The 17,534-nt window shown below is 57.8% G+C and overlaps 2 protein-coding genes across 5 annotated transcripts; both read right to left on the bottom strand.

The window, feature by feature from the left end:
- Window positions 1-584: 584 nt before the first annotated feature.
- Window positions 585-4,898, bottom strand: FAM98C (family with sequence similarity 98 member C). Of its 2 annotated transcripts, XM_004595078.2 has the most exons (8): window positions 4,804-4,898; window positions 4,543-4,691; window positions 4,326-4,460; window positions 3,674-3,879; window positions 3,456-3,533; window positions 3,254-3,370; window positions 2,442-2,609; window positions 585-936 (listed from the first exon to the last, which is right to left on the bottom strand). In XM_004595078.2, exons 1-8 carry the CDS (start codon window positions 4,866-4,868, stop codon window positions 793-795), a joined length of 1,062 nt encoding a protein of 353 aa, XP_004595135.2. In that variant the 5' UTR covers window positions 4,869-4,898; the 3' UTR covers window positions 585-792. The 2 variants fall into 2 exon arrangements, with proteins under 2 accessions (XP_004595135.2, XP_058530040.1); XM_058674057.1 differs by lacking the exon at window positions 2,442-2,609 and having other exon boundaries at window positions 4,804-4,896.
- Window positions 4,899-10,642: 5,744 nt separating this feature from the next.
- On the bottom strand, window positions 10,643-16,724 carry SPRED3 (sprouty related EVH1 domain containing 3). Of its 3 annotated transcripts, none has more exons than XM_058674213.1 (6): window positions 16,429-16,699; window positions 15,087-15,255; window positions 14,894-14,970; window positions 12,403-12,549; window positions 11,126-11,790; window positions 10,643-11,044 (listed from the first exon to the last, which is right to left on the bottom strand). In XM_058674213.1, the coding sequence occupies exons 1-6, from the start codon at window positions 16,687-16,689 to the stop codon at window positions 10,975-10,977; spliced, it is 1,389 nt and encodes a 462-aa protein (XP_058530196.1). In that variant the 5' UTR covers window positions 16,690-16,699; the 3' UTR covers window positions 10,643-10,974. The 3 variants fall into 3 exon arrangements, with proteins under 3 accessions (XP_058530196.1, XP_058530197.1, XP_004595134.2); XM_058674214.1 differs by having other exon boundaries at window positions 16,522-16,699; XM_004595077.2 differs by having other exon boundaries at window positions 10,643-11,790; window positions 16,429-16,724.
- Between the last annotated feature and the right edge of the window lie 810 nt (window positions 16,725-17,534).

The following is a 17,534-nucleotide window of genomic DNA, read 5'->3' as shown; positions in this document are numbered from 1 at the left end:
GGTAAAGCCGGAGCCCTCACCCTCACCCTGGCCCACCCCATGACCTCCAGCCTCGCCACCTGCCCCCTTCCTGGCTTGCTCATCCTCTACTTCAGCCACACTGGCCTTGCCGACCTCTGGGCATGCCAAAGCCAGTCCTACCTCAGGGCCTTTGTACCAGCCATCCCCAATGCCTGAAAAACAACTCACCCAACTCCCACAGCGATTTTACTGCAGGGACACCTTCTTGGGGAGACCGCCCGGAACCATACTCAAAAGCGCAATACTTTCATCTGGCCCGCCCCAGACCCAGCCCTGCCTTCTGGCTTTATTGCTCTCCCTTGTCTGTGCTACCCACCTGCTCATCTCCCATCGGTGTCTGCCCCTCCTGCCCAGAGGTGTCACACTCGGAAAAGCGGGGACTCCCACGAGTCTTCCATGGCAAGGTCACAGTGCCTACAGCAAGGCTGCCATGTAGTGGACTCCTGAGAATGTCTGTCCAGTGCCTGAAGGTGCCCTAACCATGCCCACAAGAGAAGGGGGACCCTGTGGATCTGAGCCCACAGGGCTCTGAGAACTGTCCCTTTCTCCATAGATAGAAGCCCTAAAGTTCCCATCAATTAAATTTATTTTCCAGAGAACACAGTTCTTGGTGTCGAATGCTGGTTGGAGGTAGCATGTCTGGGGCCTCAGAATTGAGCAGCAAGGCAAGGAGAGACGTGGGTGCTAGGAGCCAAGGGAGACAACACCTGTGGCAGCAGCATGGCCCGGAGGACACATTCTCCCACGTCCCCACCGGCCACTGGCTCCTTGTTACTTCTTCTTCTTCCGGCGACCCCAGTTTTGGCGGCCTGCCCTGCGCCCGCCTGCATCTTCCCTTCGGCTCTGCCAGGTGGGCATGGGAGCCTCCAGCTCATTTGGACGGCCGCCCCGGTCTGGCACAGCACCCATTAGCACCTGAGAAGTGATCACACTTGAGTTTCGGGGGTGGAGGGGAGACATAGACAAAGGGCCAGCGAGCAGAGATGGTGACCCCATGGCTATGTCTTTGGGAGGAGGGACCGCATTGGTGCAAGATCCTAAAGGGTCCTAGGGGGCTCAGCAAAGGGAAACAAAGAGGCTGACAGCACAAGTCCATGTCCCCACCAGAATTAACGAGGCCACCTCAGCTTTGTCGACCTCGTATGGGGCTCTGTGTGACACTTCCAGCAAGAGGGTGATTTTTTCTTAATGATCCATCATACGTGAATCGTAAATTTTGAGATGACTTTAGAGGTCATTTAAGCTGAGCGCTTCTCTGTTTACTTTCTTTAATGTTTCAAAACCAATATAGAATATCTCTCTCCCTTTCAAATAAAAATAAGTATTCTTTAAAGATTTACTTATTGTTACTTGAAAGGTAGATCTACACAAAAAGAGAAAGACCTTCCATCTGCTGGTTCGCTCCCAATATGGCCGCAGCATTCAGAGTGAGGCCAGTTGAAAGCCAGGAGCTTACAGTTTCCTGTAGGTCTCTCACAAGGGTGCAGAAGTTCAAGTACTTGGCCCATCTTTTGTTGCTTTCCCAGCAGGGAGCTGGATCAGAAGTGGAGCAGCTTGGGCTCGGCAGCGTGGCCTAGTGGCTAAGGTCCTCGCCTTGATCCCATATGGCCGCTGGTTCTGATCCCGGCAGCTCCACTTCCTCTCTGTCTCTCCTCCTCTCAGTATATCTGACTTTGTAATAAAATAAAATAAATCTTTAAAAAAAAAAAAAAAAAAGAAGTGGAGCAGCTGGAGCTTGAACCAGTGCTATATGGGATGTCGGCACTACAGGCAGAAGACTTAACCTACCATGCCATGGCTCTGGCCCCATCAAAAGAAATAAATCTCTTTAAAAAAAAAAATACAGGAGCTGTTGTAGTGTAATGGGCAAAGTCTGCCTGTGACGCTAGCATACCATATAGGTACTAGTTCAAATCGTGAATGGGCCACTTCTAATCCAGGCTAATGGCCTAGGAAAAGTAGCAGCACAAGATGGCCCAAGTGTTTTCGTTCCTGTACCTATGTGGGAGACCCAAATGAGGTTCCTGGTTCCTGGCCTCAGCCTGGCCCAGCACTGGCCATTGTGGTCATCCTGGGAGTAAACCAGTGGATGGAAGATCTCCCTGTCTCTTCCTCTCTAACTCCGCCCTTCAAAATAAAGAAACCAAGGTGAGGTGGTGAGGAAAGATCTTAAGGCCAAGGTAGGGGGGCAGGCAAGGACCCCACAGGAAGCACTGGGGAACCACAGAGGGGTTCTGAGCTAGGGACAGTCATGGTCAAGTGTGTCCTTTGGATGTGTCCTAGCTGCTATGTAAAGAGGGTAGATCAGAGTGAGTCCACCAACCAGGCACCCAGTGTTAAAGGACCCGGTTAGGCCAAGACAGAGGCTAAAAGGCCAACACAAGGTGAAGGCCAGGCCCTTCCCCAGCCCAAGTGCCCACCTTGTTGATGGCACAGCAAGTCCCTCGGCGGGCAGCCATGCTGGTGGCAGGCACCAGACGAGACAGGTCAGCCCGGGCAGCCAGGACATGTGCGATGGAGACAGTCGAGTCCGGGGTCAGAACCTCTCGAATCGGGGTCAGCACTGCCTTCATGGCCTCTCCTTGGGCCTGGAAAAGGGGTACATGCAGAAGGTTCCCCAAAGCCTTTGCCAAGTGCCTGTCATCCTGGAGCACCTGCTCCCCACTGAGGGCCTCTGTGTGCCCCCAAAGGCACTTGCACTGGCAGCTTGGTGCCCACTGGGACAGTATGAGGTAAGTGAGGAACATTTAAGATGCAGGGCCACATCAGAGATGAGCATGTCAAGGGCACTGCCCACTAGGTCTGGAACTAGACTGCTCGCCCTCCAAGGTCATGACCATCCCCCATTCTCACAGGCTCTCCGGGGCTCATGAAGCCGCCTGCCACGTTAGATGCAACAAGGGCTCCTTGTGGATATGCCTGCCAACCTTGGACCTCTCCGCTTCCAAACCCACAGCCAGAATGTACCTCTTTTGCTTAGGAAGTCCCCAGCCTTGGGTATTCTGTCACAGCACAAAAACAGACCCATGCTGCCTCCCTGCCCATAGTCCTAACTAAGGAGTGAAGGTCTGAGGTCACTCAGGGATCAGGGCTTGGCGGGGAGGAAGAAGCATCTAGAAGCCCCATACAAGTTTCTACAAGGGCCTGGGCCCTGGGGACCTGCAAGAGGGCAAGTGTCCTGGCCCCATCCTTCCTCCCTGCTCTGGCCACCCAACTGCCTTGCCTGCAGTACCTCTGCCCGCTCGCTCCAGTGGAAAGCAGATGTGGTGAGGTCTAGGCGCCGAAGGAGGAGGCAGCGGCGGCAGCGGTACTGCTCTGTCAGCCTTTGAGACAGGGTCTCCAGTGCTTCCTAGAAGAGTTTCCGTCCATCCCTCATCCCATGGGTGTCTCTCTGGGTCAGGAGAACGCTCACATATAGCCACACCCAGTCTTACCCATCTGGGAGCATCCAGCAGCTGGCTGAGGAGAGGCTGCATGGACTTGGCCGGCAGAGAAGGCAGCAGCTCCGAGATCTGATGAAAGAAACCACAGGAACATTGGAACAGAGTCAGGGTGGAACCCTCTGCACCCCAGGCCCCCCACAGCCCCACGGAAAGGCATCCCTGCGGTTGTGACATTCCTGCCAGAGAGGGTGGTCTTGGGAGGGTTCTACCTTGGCATGCAGCTCCCTTAGCAGCTGGCTGGCAGGAGTCCCCCGCGTGGGTCGCGGCAGCCCCAGGGCTTGCAGGCTAAGGACCAATTCGTGGACCGGGCCAGCTCCCTCCTCTTCCCCTTCCCTAGAAGGTTCCACAGGGCTGGCATCCCGCTGGGGGCCCAGACACAGGAGACGGGCAGCCTGGAGCTCGGAGCAGAGAAAGCCTACAAAGAAAAGTGGTGGAAGGTGCCAAGGAAGAGGGCTGCTTCTCCACCCACGAACACCTAAAAGCTTGGGAGGCTACAAAACATCTCACCCAGCACCTCCGAGACCCTCCCACCGGGCTCCTAGTAGGGCTCCTCAACTTTGAAATCCCGCTCATCTCGGGGCCCGTTGCCTCGCCCAAACCTGGCCTCACCCACCCGAGAGACTCGCCACGCCCCCATGCCTCAGCCCCGCCCTATGCACCGCCCAAACCTAGTCCCGTCCACTTGGGAAATGCGCCCCGCCCCGCCTAACCCTGGCCCCACCCACCTGGAAGCCTCGCCCGGCCCAGCCTAACCTTGCCCCACCCGCCTGGGAGGCCCGCCTCCAGGCCTCGGCCCCGCCCCCACGCCTGACAGCCCCGCCCACTTCCGCATGGGGCCGGCTCTGGCCATCCCAGGCTCACGCAGCAGGCGCAGGCCCGCGCCGGGCTCCCGCAGCGCCGTCTCGCAGTCCTCGCCGCCGAACGCGCGGTCGGGGCAGTTCAGCTCCCGCAGCAGGCCGGCCAACTGCCGCACAAATTCCTCCTGGGCGTCGGGGCCTGCGGGCGGCGGGCGGGAGCCGTCAGGGCGCGGGCCCCGCCCCGCCCCCCGGCCCTCCTCGGCCCCCCGCCCCGCACGCACCGCCGCCGGCGCGCAGCACCTCGGCGCCCTCGGCTCGCCTTCGCTCCAGGGCGCCCAGCGTCGCCAGCTCCGCCGCCAGCCGCGCGCACAGAGCCCTGAAGTCTGGGCACGAGGGGCCGCGCGACGCCGCGTCCGGAAAGCCCTCGTATCTGAGGCGAGACCGAGGCGGCGGGAAGGGGTCAGGGGGCATCCGTCACCATCCGCGTCTGGAGGGGGCGCAGGCCCGCCCTTGCTGCGCGCCACGCCGCACTGCCCCCTTACCCCAGGGCTCGCAAGTCGCGGGCCACGGCGGCCCGCTCTCGGGCGGCCGCCTCCACCCCCTCCATGCGAGCGTCCTCTCGGAGCCCGGCGCGCGCGCCCCGGGCAAGCCGGCCACGGGCTCCGCCCCCGACCAATCAGCCGCTTCTCACCCAAGGGCCTGGCGCTCCGATTGGCGCAGGGTGCAGCAGGGCCCGCCCCCACGCCTTCCTTGGGGGTAACCTGTGAGACCTAGGATTTGTCCTGTTCTCTGGGAGCCTGACTGTTGGGATGGGCCAGCAGGTGTCTACCGGCTTCCCTCAGGTGCCCTTTGCTCTTCAAGCACCGCAGACCCGCCCCAAGTCCAGAAGCTTGCTTCCTCCTTTCCTTCTTAGGTTTAGAATTCACGCAGGGAGGGCCCGGCAGCGTGGCCTAGTGGCTAAAGTCCTCACCTTGAACGCCCCGGGATCCCATGTGTCTCCACTTCCCATCCAGCTCCCTGCTTGTGGCCTGGGAAAGCAGTTGAGGATGGCCCAAAGCATTGGGACACTCACCCGCGTGGGAGACCCAGAAGAGCTCCTGGTTCCCGGCTTCGGATCGGCGCAGCACCGGCCATTGCGGTCACTTGGGGAGTGAATCATCGGACGGAAGATCTTCCTCTCTGTCTCTCCTCCTCTCTGTACATCTGACTTTGTAATTAAAAAAAATTCACTCAGGGAGCCAAGCATCCTGGCTCATCCTTCTCGTGCCTCCGCCATCAAAACTAGGCCCTCCTGATTGAGTACAGCGTGCCTGTTCAGCCTCCACCTCACCCTGAACCTTGGAGGGAGGGAGTTGTCGTAATGGGGAGAGTAGGCCTCTTGGGGCTGGCACTATGGCTAAGCTTCCACCTGCAAGCGCCAGCATCACACGTAGGCTCTGGTTCATGTCCTGGCTGCTCCTCTCCCTGCCCCCCCACCAGCTCCCTGCTTATGGAAATCCACGAAGGATGGCTCAAATCCTTGGGATCCTGCACCCACGTAGGAGGCCTGGGAGAGGCTTGAGGCTCCTTGCTTCAGGTCGGCTCAGCTCTGGCCATTGTGGCCACTTGGAGAATGAACCAATGGATGGAAGACTTTTCTGTCTCTCCTCTCTGCAAAATCTGTCTTTCCAATGAAAATAAAGACATCTTTTAAAAAATAACAGCAATTTGTGATACGGGCATCCCATATAAGCCCTGTTATTGCTGCTGGTTTTGTTTCTGCTGTTAAAAACTATCATTGTGGGCCCGGCGTGATAGCATAGTGGCTAAAAGTCCTTGCCTTGCACACCCAGGATCCCATATGGGTGCTGGTTCTAATCCTGGCAGCCCTGCTTCCCATCCAGCTCCCTGCTTGTGGCCTGGGAAAGCAGTCAAGGGCAGCCCAAAGCCTTGGGACCCTGCAACTACGTGGGAGACCCAGAAGAGGCTCCGGGCTTCTGAGCTGCTGGCTTCAGATTGGGGCTCCAGTCATTGAGGCCACTTGGGGAGTGAATCATCGGATGGAAGAGCTTCCTCTCTGTATATCTGACTTTCAAATAAAAATAAATAAATCTTTTTAAAAATTATTTTAAAAAAGCTATCATTGCAGGTCTACTTTTCCTAGCTCCACCAGAGCCTCCATCCCACTAGGAGTAAGAGGTGGGCTGGGAACCTCAACAGAACAAGGGCCAGGATTTACTCCTTTGAAGCTGAATTTGTCCTTAATCTGATCCTTCATTGGAGACTTGACCAAAACAGAGCATTCAGAGGTCACTTGTTGAGCAAAGTCCGCATGAATCCACAAGCCCTGCTTCCAAATAGGTGCAGTGTCTCCACTCTTCTCCTGCCACTTCCTGCCCTCACCCTGGGCCTGTCCACCATGGCCTTTCCCTGGACCAGCCCCCTGCCACCACGGGGTCTGTTGCCAATGTGCAGCCAGTAGGAGTCAAGCCATACCTCCCCGGCGCAGAGCAGTCCAAACGTCACTCTGTCTCACGCCAGGTGTGTGCAGTGGCTGGCCAGCAAGGCCCAGGCACCTGCTTCTCCCCCTGCAGACACTCCCACTCCCCTGGCCTTGTTTGTACACACTCACTCCTGTTCCCCTCCCTTACAGTTCCAGCACTGTGGCTCAGTGAGCTAAATCATTGTCTGCAGTGCCATGATCCCACATGGCAATGGCTGGAGTCCTAGCTGCTCTACTGGCTGATCAAGCTCCCTGATGGAAGCCGGAGGGTGGCACATGGTGGCCCAAGTGCTTGGGCCCCTATACCTATGTGGGAAACTTGAAGGAAGCTTCTGGGCTCCTGGTTTTACTGTCCCCAACCCTGGTTGTTGCAGCCATTTGGAGCATGAACCAGCACATGGAAAGTCTTTGTGTCTTCCTCTCCTTCTATGTACAACTCTTTCAAATAAATAAAATCTTTAAAAAATAGGTAAAATAGGTGACCCAGCATGGTAGCCTAGTGGCTAAAGTCCTTGACTTGTGTGCACTGAGACTTCATATGGGCACCAGTTCATGTCCTGCAGCCCTGCTTCCCATCCAGCTCCCTGTTTTATTTCCTCAACTGGGAAAGCAGGCGAGGATGGCCCAAAGCCTTGAGACCCTGCACGCACATGGGAGATTCAGAAGCTCCTAGCTTAAAATCAACTCAGCTCTGGCTACTGTGGCCACTTGGGGAGTGAACCAGCAGGTGAAAGGTCTTCCTATCTCTCCTTCTCTGCAAATCTGCCTTTCCAATTCATTTTTAATAAATAAATAAAAAAGCGCTCTTTCCTGGAGCACCCCTATCCCACAGGACTCCCTCACCACCCTTAGGGCTCTATCCAATGTCTGGACTACCCTGGCAAAAAGCACCCATTTCCCTCATCCACTCTTCACTAGTTAGCATTCTTTGCCATTTCTTACGCATTCAGTCCTTTTCAGATGCTCTCTCCCACTGTAAAGTTCACACACCTCTTGCGGGAAGGGATTGTTGTTCCACCCCCTGCTTTAGACCGGGCACCTGCAGCATGCCCTGAATGCTTCAGAAACACATTTCTTGAGAGAGACGTCTTGATACAGCATGTGATGCTGCCATTCGGGGCACTCTCATCCTGTACTGAAGTGTCTAGCTCCCTCCTGTACTGGGAGGCAGCAGGTAACCAGACGCTTAGGTCCCTGCCACCCACACAAAATTTCCAGGCTCCTGGCTTCAGGCTGTCCCTCCCCCTCACCTCACTGCCCACCACCTGCTATGGGCATTTGGGGAATGGACCAATGGGATGGAAAGACCTCTCTCCTTCTCTCAGTCATTCTGCCTTTCAAACAAATCTTCCAAAAAATAAATGTACATGTTGAATGACAGGGTATGTAGAGTGTAACTACAAGGACTGCTTGGAAGGTGGCTAACAAGAGGAGGTTGCGTGGCCAAGGCGCACCACAGCAAATAACCACCAGAGCCTGAAACTTTGTCACAGACGTTTCTTGGAGCAGATCTGATGCCCCCTCCCTTCCCCCAACGACAAGACTGGCTTCTTTGGCCCCCATCCTCCCCCAGCACTTCAGCCTGTGCTACTGACTCTGACGAATGTTGAGGTCACAGACTGACTTAGAATCAACATCAGGAAGATATATGTTGGGGTGCCTCCCCCAGGTCTGGGGGCCAAGCATCCAATGCAAGGGGCAAACAGCTGGGAGGCCCCAGGCTCTGAAGTCTTGCTGGCTCCCAGGGTCAGCCCTCCACACGCCCCTGATGTGGGGGTGATGAAGGGCAATCATGGATCATAGGTGGGTGTCAGTAGGGAGCAGGACTAGGAGACCCAGGGGTGAGGGGAGGCGGTGCTGGGAGGTAGGGGCTGGAGTAGCGGGGGGGGATGACCCGGCCCCCACCGCGTCACCCAAAGATCCCACAGCACCGTACAGCACTCTGGTCTCCCATCCCACCCTCTTCCCAAAACGAGGTAGGTTAAGAATGGAGCTTCCCCCCGCCCACACCCATCACGGAAGGAGGGGGGAGGCCGAGGCACAGAGAGGGGGATGGGGACCCAGGCTGCCCCAGCCCCACCAGTCCCTCCGCCCTCAGCTCTGGTGAGTTTGACAGTGATGAGAGCCGGGCAGAGTAGGGGAGGGGAGGGACACACACACACACACCCTCCCCCTTTTTCTCTGCCCTGAGATCAGGGTCCGGTAGCGGACAGCTGAATCTCACAGGTTCCGGATGTCATAAATAGGTAATCATTGACCGGAAGTGGTAGGAGGCGCCATCCCTAGAACCCTAAGTGGCCAGCCAAGTCTGGGACATGAAGGTGAGACTGTACACTTCCAGATGCTTAGGCCTGGACCACAGGTGCTGAGCTGGTAACACAGCTGAGTATGTCCCTGCTCTGGGACCCTGACCCTCTCACACAGGACATCAGATCTCAAGACGGTGGCATTCTCCTCCCATAGCCAGAGGAATCTCTGAGGACCATGAAATGCAACTTCCAAACTTTCTCACACCACGCTCCTCTTCCCCCAACTCCGGGATTGACAAGAAGGAGTTGATGGAGAGAGGGGCAGGACATAAAAGGTGAGAGTTGGGGCCAGAAGGAGGGCTCCAGTCTGAGCTTGGGGTTGGAAGGGGTGGGTGGTGGGGATACGTTCTGTTAAGTCTGGCAACTCCAGGTGCCCAGTAGAGCCATCACGAGCCCTAAAGGTGCCTTTGTGTGAGTCAGACGAAGGTACACCTGGCTGGCAGACTGCAATGGAGACTCCAGCCTCTCTTGCTGGGCGTGTTCCTGCTCAAGGAACAGCCTATGCTGGGCCCTACAGGTGGGCTTGGGGGACCTCCTGGCTCATCCTAACCCAGTCCAGGAATCCAAGTTTAAATGGTTATTTGGCTTCCCCAAAGATAGAGATCTTTTTAAGGGTGACGGGGGTGTCTGGGCTGGGTTTGTGGGAGCAGGAATTCCAGAGCCTGGAGCCTGGGGAGGTTGGGGGGAGGCCTACGTATGGCAGGAGTCAGCTATTCCAGAGGTCTCCAGGACTGCACTAGGCTCCAGGGTCTGGGGGTCTAAGGGTGTGAGGGCTCCAGAGCATCACAGATTTGAGTGTCTCTGGGGTGCAGGGACCAGCATCTCGGGTCAGGAATCATCCCAGTGTTGGGGGTGCTTGGGACCTGCATCCAGAGTCAACGGCACCTTGGGGTCTTAAATCCAGTGCTCTTGAGCCCATTAGGGTCACTCAGGAGCTGGGGACCAGCATGCCAAGGAGCCCTGACTCTCAGAGTAGGAACCCTCCGCCAGCCTTAGGGAAGCTGGGAGGAAGGGGGTAGAAGGAAACCCAAGTTCCCAGGGGTCTCAAGATCCAGGTGCAAGGGAGGCCTACAAGAAAACTATCTAAGGCCTCAAGACCGGTGTCTTGGGTCTTAGAGTGTTGGGGTTGGTAGCCACCTGTGGTGGTGACCCCGAGGGTACCAAATACCTCAGGCCTATACACTATCTGAAGCACCCCCACCCTGAGCACACCAGCTTTTAGGGGATGTCCATGGAGGTGTTGTGGTTCCTTGGCCACCAGAGCACCCTTGCGTCTGACATCTGCATCTTGGGAAGCCTCTGGGATGGGTCATAGATTTGGGCCCATCCCAAGGACTCTGCATCTTAATAGCCTGGGGTCCCATGACAGTTGGTGGTCCTGGATTGAGGGCTGAGTTTGTGGGGTCGGGGGGCACTCAGGAGTCAGAAGGCTTAGGGGCCAGGAACCTGGTGATTCCAGACCCAAGCCAGGTCTCCAGCCTAGGAGTATTTGGTATCTCAGCCGTCTTGGGGCTCTAAGCACATCTCAGATGTGGATATACCAGGGTCTAGGCCAATATTCAGGGACCACTGTCCAGGGAGGAGGGGAGGAAAGGGTACTGTCTTGAGATCTGGGAGTAATTGGACAAGAGCAGGGTCAGGGGTTGCCAATTGCTAATTCTAGGGGCGTAATCGAGGGGCTGGTAGGTCATTTGGACAAGGAGTCAGGGGTTCCAGGGCCCTGTGGGTCTCGGTTACCTTCACATCCACCTCTCTGATGCTCTCTGGAGATCCCAAAAGTCTCTTGGGGTGGAAGGGGTGCGGGGGGGGAGGGGACGAGTACAGGGGGTGGGGAAAGGAGGGATGGAGACCGCCAGAATTCAGGATGCCTGGGACCTCGTGGACAGATACCCCAAAGAAGCTGGGTCTGGAGCCGTACCATCCTAGGTTTGGGTTCCAGGTTCCGGGTCTGGGATCTCTCTCAAGCTCCAAGTTCTCCGGATGTGCCTAGGTCTGAAGTTTAGGTTCAAACTGAGTCCGGGGTCCTGGACCCTCACCTCTAGGTCCTGGGTCCGGTTCCCGGACCTTCCTCACCGTGCAGCCTCCTCGTGACGACCCCCGCAGCCAGCGCAGCCACATCGCGCTGCTACCCAGTGGCAGGCGCGCAGGGGCGCATAGCAGCAGAGGCAGGGCACCGCCAAGGAGAGCGCGGCCAGTGCGGCCCAACGCGCGGCGGGGCGCGGATGGCCCGGCTCGCAGGCACACGGGTCCGAGAAGTCGCCCTCGGCGTCCGACAGGCAGTGGTAGAGCAAGCTCTCGGCGCACCACAGGCAGCTGAGCCGGCGCACCAGAAGACGACCTGGATCTGGGGCCTCGGCGCAGCGGCCACCACGGCCGTCAGCACGGCGGCGGAAGAGGGCCCGGCAGTGCACGCAGCGGGCTGCCTCCTCCGCCTCCGGGGAGGCTTTGGCCGGCGCAGGGGCGGGGCCGGGGCCCGGCGGGGGACGTGCTGGGGGTGTTGGGGGCGCAGCCTCGGTCAGAGGAACGGGAAGTGCTGCTGGCGGCCCCAGGGCTGCACCCCTCAACGCACCGCTCTTGGGGAAGCGCACGATGCAGGTGGACAGGGCGAGAGGCACGGGCGGCCCCGAACGCCTGTAATCCTCATAGCCACCGCGGCCACCCCAGCCTGTGCCCCCTGCCGCGGCCAGGGCCTCGGAGGGGTCTGGAATCCCAGTGAATGGTACAAGTGGAGGGTAGCTCTGTGGGATGAAGTGATATGGGAATCAGGTTACGGGGGCTCTGAGTCCCCACACGCCTCCCCTCCCACCCCATCACAATCCCACAAGACCCAAGACCCAGTAATCCGAATCTTCCAGCTCCAAATCCTCTTCGGCCCAGGATTCAGATGTTCAAAACCCGAACCTGCCCCCTTCCCAAAGTCCCTCAGCCCCCTCATTTTCCCAGGGGCAAAGGCATCCCACACAGCCTTAAAGATCCAGTGGCTTAAGGTCCCCACTCCTGTCTTCCTCTAGATCCAGCAGCCCCAGCTCTCAGCCCTTCAGGAGTTCTGGACGCTTGGTCACTTTCTCCAGGACACAGGAGCCTGGCCCCTGCACCCCTCACATCCCCTCAGCCACCAAGCCCTTGCGAATTCAGCAGTCTGAAGGTATGCGCTAAGGAAGAAATGACCAAGGCATCCCCCAACCCCTCATAGCACACACACACTGGGAAGCCCTCATCCCGACCCTTGCAGAAGTCCAGGTTTCTAAGCCTCTCCTCGCCCCAGCTCAGTCGTCAGGGGTCAGCCACAGCCTGCTCTGGGACCCCTTTCCCTTGGCCCAGCCTTCGGTTGGGACGTAGAGGTTGCCCACCTGAGCGGAGGAGCAGCGGCGCTGGGGAGGCGTGGCTGGCCCGAAGGCAGAAGCTGACTCCACGGTGACGATGGGGGCGGCCGAGGCGGTGGTGGGAGGCGTCTCCTGGCGACTGTGACTGGAGGAGGAGTCGCTGTCCACGTGGGACTGGGGGAGAGATTGGCAGCTATAGCGGGGCTGGAACCCCTCACAGCCCATGCCCTCCCATAGGCCCCTTCCCGCTGAATGCTGGGAGCTTTGTGGCTCAGGTACAAGCCCAGCTTGGGATACTGGCTGATTGTGTGACCTGTGGCAAATTAGCCTGCCTCTTGGAGCCTGTTTCCTGCGCTGTAAAATGGGGGATGGGATGTCAACAAAGCCCCTATTCCCCTTGTTAGCACCCACAGCCGGAAGTAAAGGAGAGCTGGACTCTGCCTTCACGGCCATTGTTTTCGACCCCTCCAACCACCTGTTCAACAACTCTGACGGTGGGTTGCCATGGCTGCCACACCCCACCACAGCAGCTCATCATCCCTGCTCTCAGAAGCCCTCTCCTGGGGCCAGGCACCTGCTGTCTTCCCTCCTTCTCAACCTCTCACCATAATGGGGGCAGTGCTGCCCACCGGAAGAGCCTGCCCCACCCGAGCATCACCTTTCAATGGCCGGGACCTCCCTCGGACCCTTTCTGTGCTATTTGCTGCAGGTGCCTTTCTGGTGCAGCCCTGACTCCTTTGTCACCTGGTCACTGGCCCCCACGCACGTCCACTGAGCCCCCAGGAAGCCCCAGGCTGACAGCGGCCACCTCACAGCAAGCAGGCTCGGAGCTGTCTGTGTGACTGCTGTGGCCTTAACTCCATGTCCCACTGCCCGGGGATTTCCCATTTTTTTTTTTTTCTATCCACAGAACCAGTTTTGTTCCTCCAGGTGTTCTCAAAACCTCCCACTGTTCCCAGCGAGAGCCAGAATGCACCTGACATATGTGCGTTCAGTCATTCAATCATTTTATTCCACACACATTCGTTTAATGCTCAAGGGGTGACAGGTGCTGTTAGAGGCAGTGGGGACTCCACCAAGAAACCAACAAAAGAGCTTCAACCCCCTCCTGGGACTGACACTCCAGCACTGAAATGATGGGCAGTAAACTAAAAGATAAGAAAGCTGTCTTTTCAGAAGGGAAGTAAGGGAGAAAAAAATCCCTAGAAGGTGAGGAAGAAGACTAGTGCTGTGGAACAGTGCGTTAAGCCATCACCTGCAATGCTGGCATCCCATATGGTGTGTGGTTAACTCCAGTCCCAACCACTTCACTTCCAATCTAGACCCCTGGTAATGTGCCTAGGAAAGCAGCAGAAAATGCCCAAGTCCTTTGGCCTCAGCCATCCAGATGCCAGACTTGAATGGAGTTCCAGGCTCCTGGCTTTGGTTTGGCCCAGGCACTACAGCCATTTGGAGAGTGAACCAGCAAATACGTGTCTCTCTCTCTCTCTGCTTTTCAAATAAATAAATAGATCTTAAAAAAAAAAAACATACATAGAAAAAAAGATGGGAAAATTACAACTAGGCAAGATGCAATGGAAGGGTGTAGTAGGTTACTCACAGAGGGCCTTACGTTTGTGTCAAGCCGAGAAATAGGGGAATGAGCCATGTTCCCTGAGACAAGGACATGCCTGACCCGGTACAGCAAGAGTGAGGCAGCCAGAATGGTTGCCTCAAGGGGAGCAGGTGGAGGCCAGGGAGCTGAACTTGCCTGGGACGGAGGGAGAGGCGACTGAGGGCACATGCTGACCATTCTGAAAGTGAAGTAGCCCTTGCTGCCAGGTTAGAGTCCCAGGGGACTCCTGGGCCTATAGCCTGAGTCACAGGAAACACAGGTGTCCTTCCTTCATGCAGACACTGACTTTTACAATATATTCATTTTTACAAAGTATCCTTTTTTAAAGCTTGGAAGTCCAGGAGGGTGTAGATTTAGAAGACAGAAATCTCCTGACTGCTGGGTCATTCCCTCAACATCTGCAGTAGTGGTAGAAGCGGGAGTCAGGAGCCAGGAGCCAGGAGCCAGGAGCCAGGAAGCCACTCTGTGGCTCCTGGGTGGGTGAGAGGAGCTCAGGTTCTTGGGCCATCACTGCTGCTTCCCAAGGTCTCCATCAACAGGAAGCTGCAGGTGGGAGCTGGAGCTAGGGGATGGGACCCAGACAATCTGATGTAGGACTCAGGTGAAATCAGTAGGCCAAACGCTCACCTCCTCTCCAGCCTAGAATAGAGGCTCCAAGAGGGAAGGTAGTTTGTGGTGTTCCCCATGCCTAAAATACTGCCTGGTACACAGAAGGTGCTCAATGAATACCCTTGGATGAATGTGAGGTTCACCCTGAAATCAGGAAACAAGAGTGACTGGGATTGAAAGCTGACGCTGAGAGTTTGGGCCTACAACTATGTCCCCCAGCAGGTGGCCTGGGGGCTGCAGCCCCCAGGGTGTTCCCCCACCGTCCCAGCACTGACATCCAGAGACTCAACTCACCGTCAGCGGGCAGGGCGTCTCTGCAGTGTCCTGGGAGGGGGAGGAGGAGGAGGAGGAACAGGAAGGGGTGAGTGAGCCTATAGCAAGGAGAGAGGCAAAGAGTGAGTCGCCTGCCCCTCACCCCAGCCCCCCCTACCTTCCATGCCTCCACTCTCAGCCCCCCAGAGTGGAGCTCACCTCCCGCTCCACTCACCTCGACCAAGCGCTGCCAGCGCGGCCAACAGGCTCTTTTGGAACTCATCAGCCTCTGCGGGACTCTGGAATGTCAGCCCAAACTTGCAGTCACCCAGGCTCCAGTGGTGGAAGATGGGGTTCACCTTGTTGTACACCAGGCCTGGCCTCAAGGGACACTCCAAGGTAGTCTGAGAGGCAGGAGGGGTGTGGTCAACCCCCTGTGGTCAGCCCCTGCAGCTGGCTGCACCTGCAGCTTCCCCTCTACCCATGACCCTTCTGCACATCAAGCCTCTCAAACCTCACTTCCAGTGCTCCCCAGCTCCGGCCCCTGCTGGGGCTGCAGTGGAGAGCCCACTGCTTCTGGTCGCACCACTGACACCCCAATCATGCCCTGCTCCCCCCATCTTTACATGTTCTCAATACCCTGGTAGGAACGTGCACCTTAAAGAATGCCTCAAAAGGTTGCTCATCCTTTTCCAATAATCCACCTTCTAACTCAGTAACACTTCCCAGGCTCTGCTGAACGTCTCAAAATCTAACTACTAATCCTGTGCTGAGGGCCCAGTCACCCAGGAGCCCTCACCCCGACCTGCGCTAGTCAACCTCCACAGCTTCTCCCTCGGACACTGGCCAGCAGTCCACATGTCCTCTCACATCCTTGTCTGACATCACCGCATCTCCTCTCTTCATTCCAGATCTCCTACCCCTCCACTCTTAAAACCCCCCACCCCATCCCCAGCCTCTTCAAGCTTGTTCTGGCTTCCTGCTACACCCCCAGCCCAACCTGCTACACCATCCCTCCATATGGGGTTACACATCCCCTTTCCTCCTGCCAAACCCACAGATACAATTGTCAGCCATCTCTGACACTTCCAAACGGACCCCACCACCATCACCATCGAATGCCTCCAACCACTTCGGACCGCTGGGGGCCGACTGGGGTGAGGCCTCATGGAGAGGAAGCCTGAGCAAGATGGAGCCTTGGGCAGGAAGATTCTGAGCAAAACAGGGACAAGATCTGGGCTGGCTACTGGCGTGGGGCAGGGCAGGATGGGGTGCGGAACAGACTGAGGTTTCAGGGTGCAGCAGGTGCAGGGCAGGGTGGGGGAGGGGGGAGCCAGCACGGAGACTGTGACAGCTCAGCAGGAGCTGCGCACAGGACCTGCCTCACCCCCTGGGTTCCTGCAGTTCCCAGCTCTGAGCTGCACAATTTCATGCTCCTTCTCACAGCCCCCCTCCCCCTAGCTGGCCATGTGCTTCCCAGGATGGGAGACCCCCTGACCTCTCCTCTCAGGTCCAGCCCCAGCCAGCCCCTTCCACCCAGGGCCCCTCCCCTGTCCCCACACCCCAGGGTGGCTCACTTTCTGGTCCCGGAGGCGCTCCCCGTGGATGACGTAGTGCCCCTGGCGGGCCCCCCCCTCGGGCCTGGCCCCTCGGACCCGACAAACGCTCACCTGGCTGAGGCCCCCGCCCCCCACAGGCAGCCAGCCCCCACTGGAGTCATCTCGGGCCATCACCACGGCTCGGACCCGCACCATGTACCTGAAGGTTGGGGGAGGACAGTGACAACGGTCAGTGAATTCGGGGGCTGCAGTCCCTGCAGGGTTGCCCTCTCCCCACATTGAGCCTCATCTCCCTCCACCTCCATCTCCCATCCCCTGTACCCTGAGGGAGCCACACAACACCCACCTGCCCTGCAAAGCTGCGTGCTGCCACGCCACCTCGATTCTCCCATGACCTCCCTCCTGCTCACATCCACCTTTTCAGACGCCCCCCACCTTCCCCCTCCCCCTGCCTCTCCCACCCTCACCCCCCAAAGCCCCGGTTTTCCTCCTCCCCTCCCGCTGTTCCTGCTTCTCTCCTCCCCAGCTCAGCACCTACCCACAGCCCCACCCATCGTTCCCCACAGCTGGATGCCTGCGCACATGCATTTTTTCCGGGCCCCATCCATTCACATCCAGTGCCCCCCAGCAACTGCCTCTGCACCCTTTGGCCCAGGCCACTAGCTGGGTGAGAAACCCTGGCTCTCCCCTCCCCACCACCACCACCCCTTCCCGGATTTATGAATGAGACCGGATGCAAAGCTCACTGAGTCACCCAGCAACGGGGAGATAGGCAGGGAGCAGGGAGAGAACCAGAAATGGCCAGAAAGACAAGGCCGAGAAAGAGATGGAGGCAGAAGAAGCCAGACACGGGCGGACCGAGACACATCCAGGGAGCGTTTCATTCACAAAAAAAAAAAAAAAAAAAAAAAAGCCCAGGCTGCTCCTTCAAGGTCCCAGCCAAGGGAAGGCTAGGGGGAGAGATGGCGGGGAGGAGACGGATCCCCGCCCGCCCGCCCGCATCCTCCAGCCCAACTTACCCCGCCCCCAGCTCCGGGGACGTAGCCCTCCGCCCAAAGGGAGCAGCGTCCAGCCCCTCACCGCCACCGGCACTGGGACCCTGGCGCCCCACCTCAGGGACCCAG

The sequence above is a fragment of the Ochotona princeps genome, chromosome 16 (genome assembly GCF_030435755.1).
Source record: "Ochotona princeps isolate mOchPri1 chromosome 16, mOchPri1.hap1, whole genome shotgun sequence".
Taxonomy (NCBI): domain Eukaryota; kingdom Metazoa; phylum Chordata; class Mammalia; order Lagomorpha; family Ochotonidae; genus Ochotona; species Ochotona princeps.
This window is presented reverse-complemented; position numbering and strand designations above follow the sequence as displayed.

Bases quoted from the DNA above. Each gene is read 5' to 3' on its own strand.
- SPRED3 (XM_058674213.1), bottom strand. From the start codon at position 16,689: ATGTGGGGAGAGGGCAACCCTGCAGGGACTGCAGCCCCCGAATTCACT. The intron at 14,971-15,086 runs GTGAGTGGAGCG...TCCTTGCTATAG, and splicing joins GCTGGCAGCGCTTGGTCGAG to GCTCACTCACCCCTTCCTGT. The intron at 11,045-11,125 runs GTGAGGAAGGTC...CCTAAACTTCAG, and splicing joins CGTCACGAGGAGGCTGCACG to ACCTAGGCACATCCGGAGAA.
- FAM98C (XM_004595078.2), bottom strand. From the start codon at position 4,868: ATGGAGGGGGTGGAGGCGGCCGCCCGAGAGCGGGCCGCCGTGGCCCGC. The intron at 3,880-4,325 runs GTGAGCCTGGGA...TTTTCTTTGTAG, and splicing joins CGCGGGCCTGCGCCTGCTGC to GCTTTCTCTGCTCCGAGCTC. The intron at 3,371-3,455 runs GTAAGACTGGGT...AAACTCTTCTAG, and splicing joins TGCTGGATGCTCCCAGATGG to GAAGCACTGGAGACCCTGTC.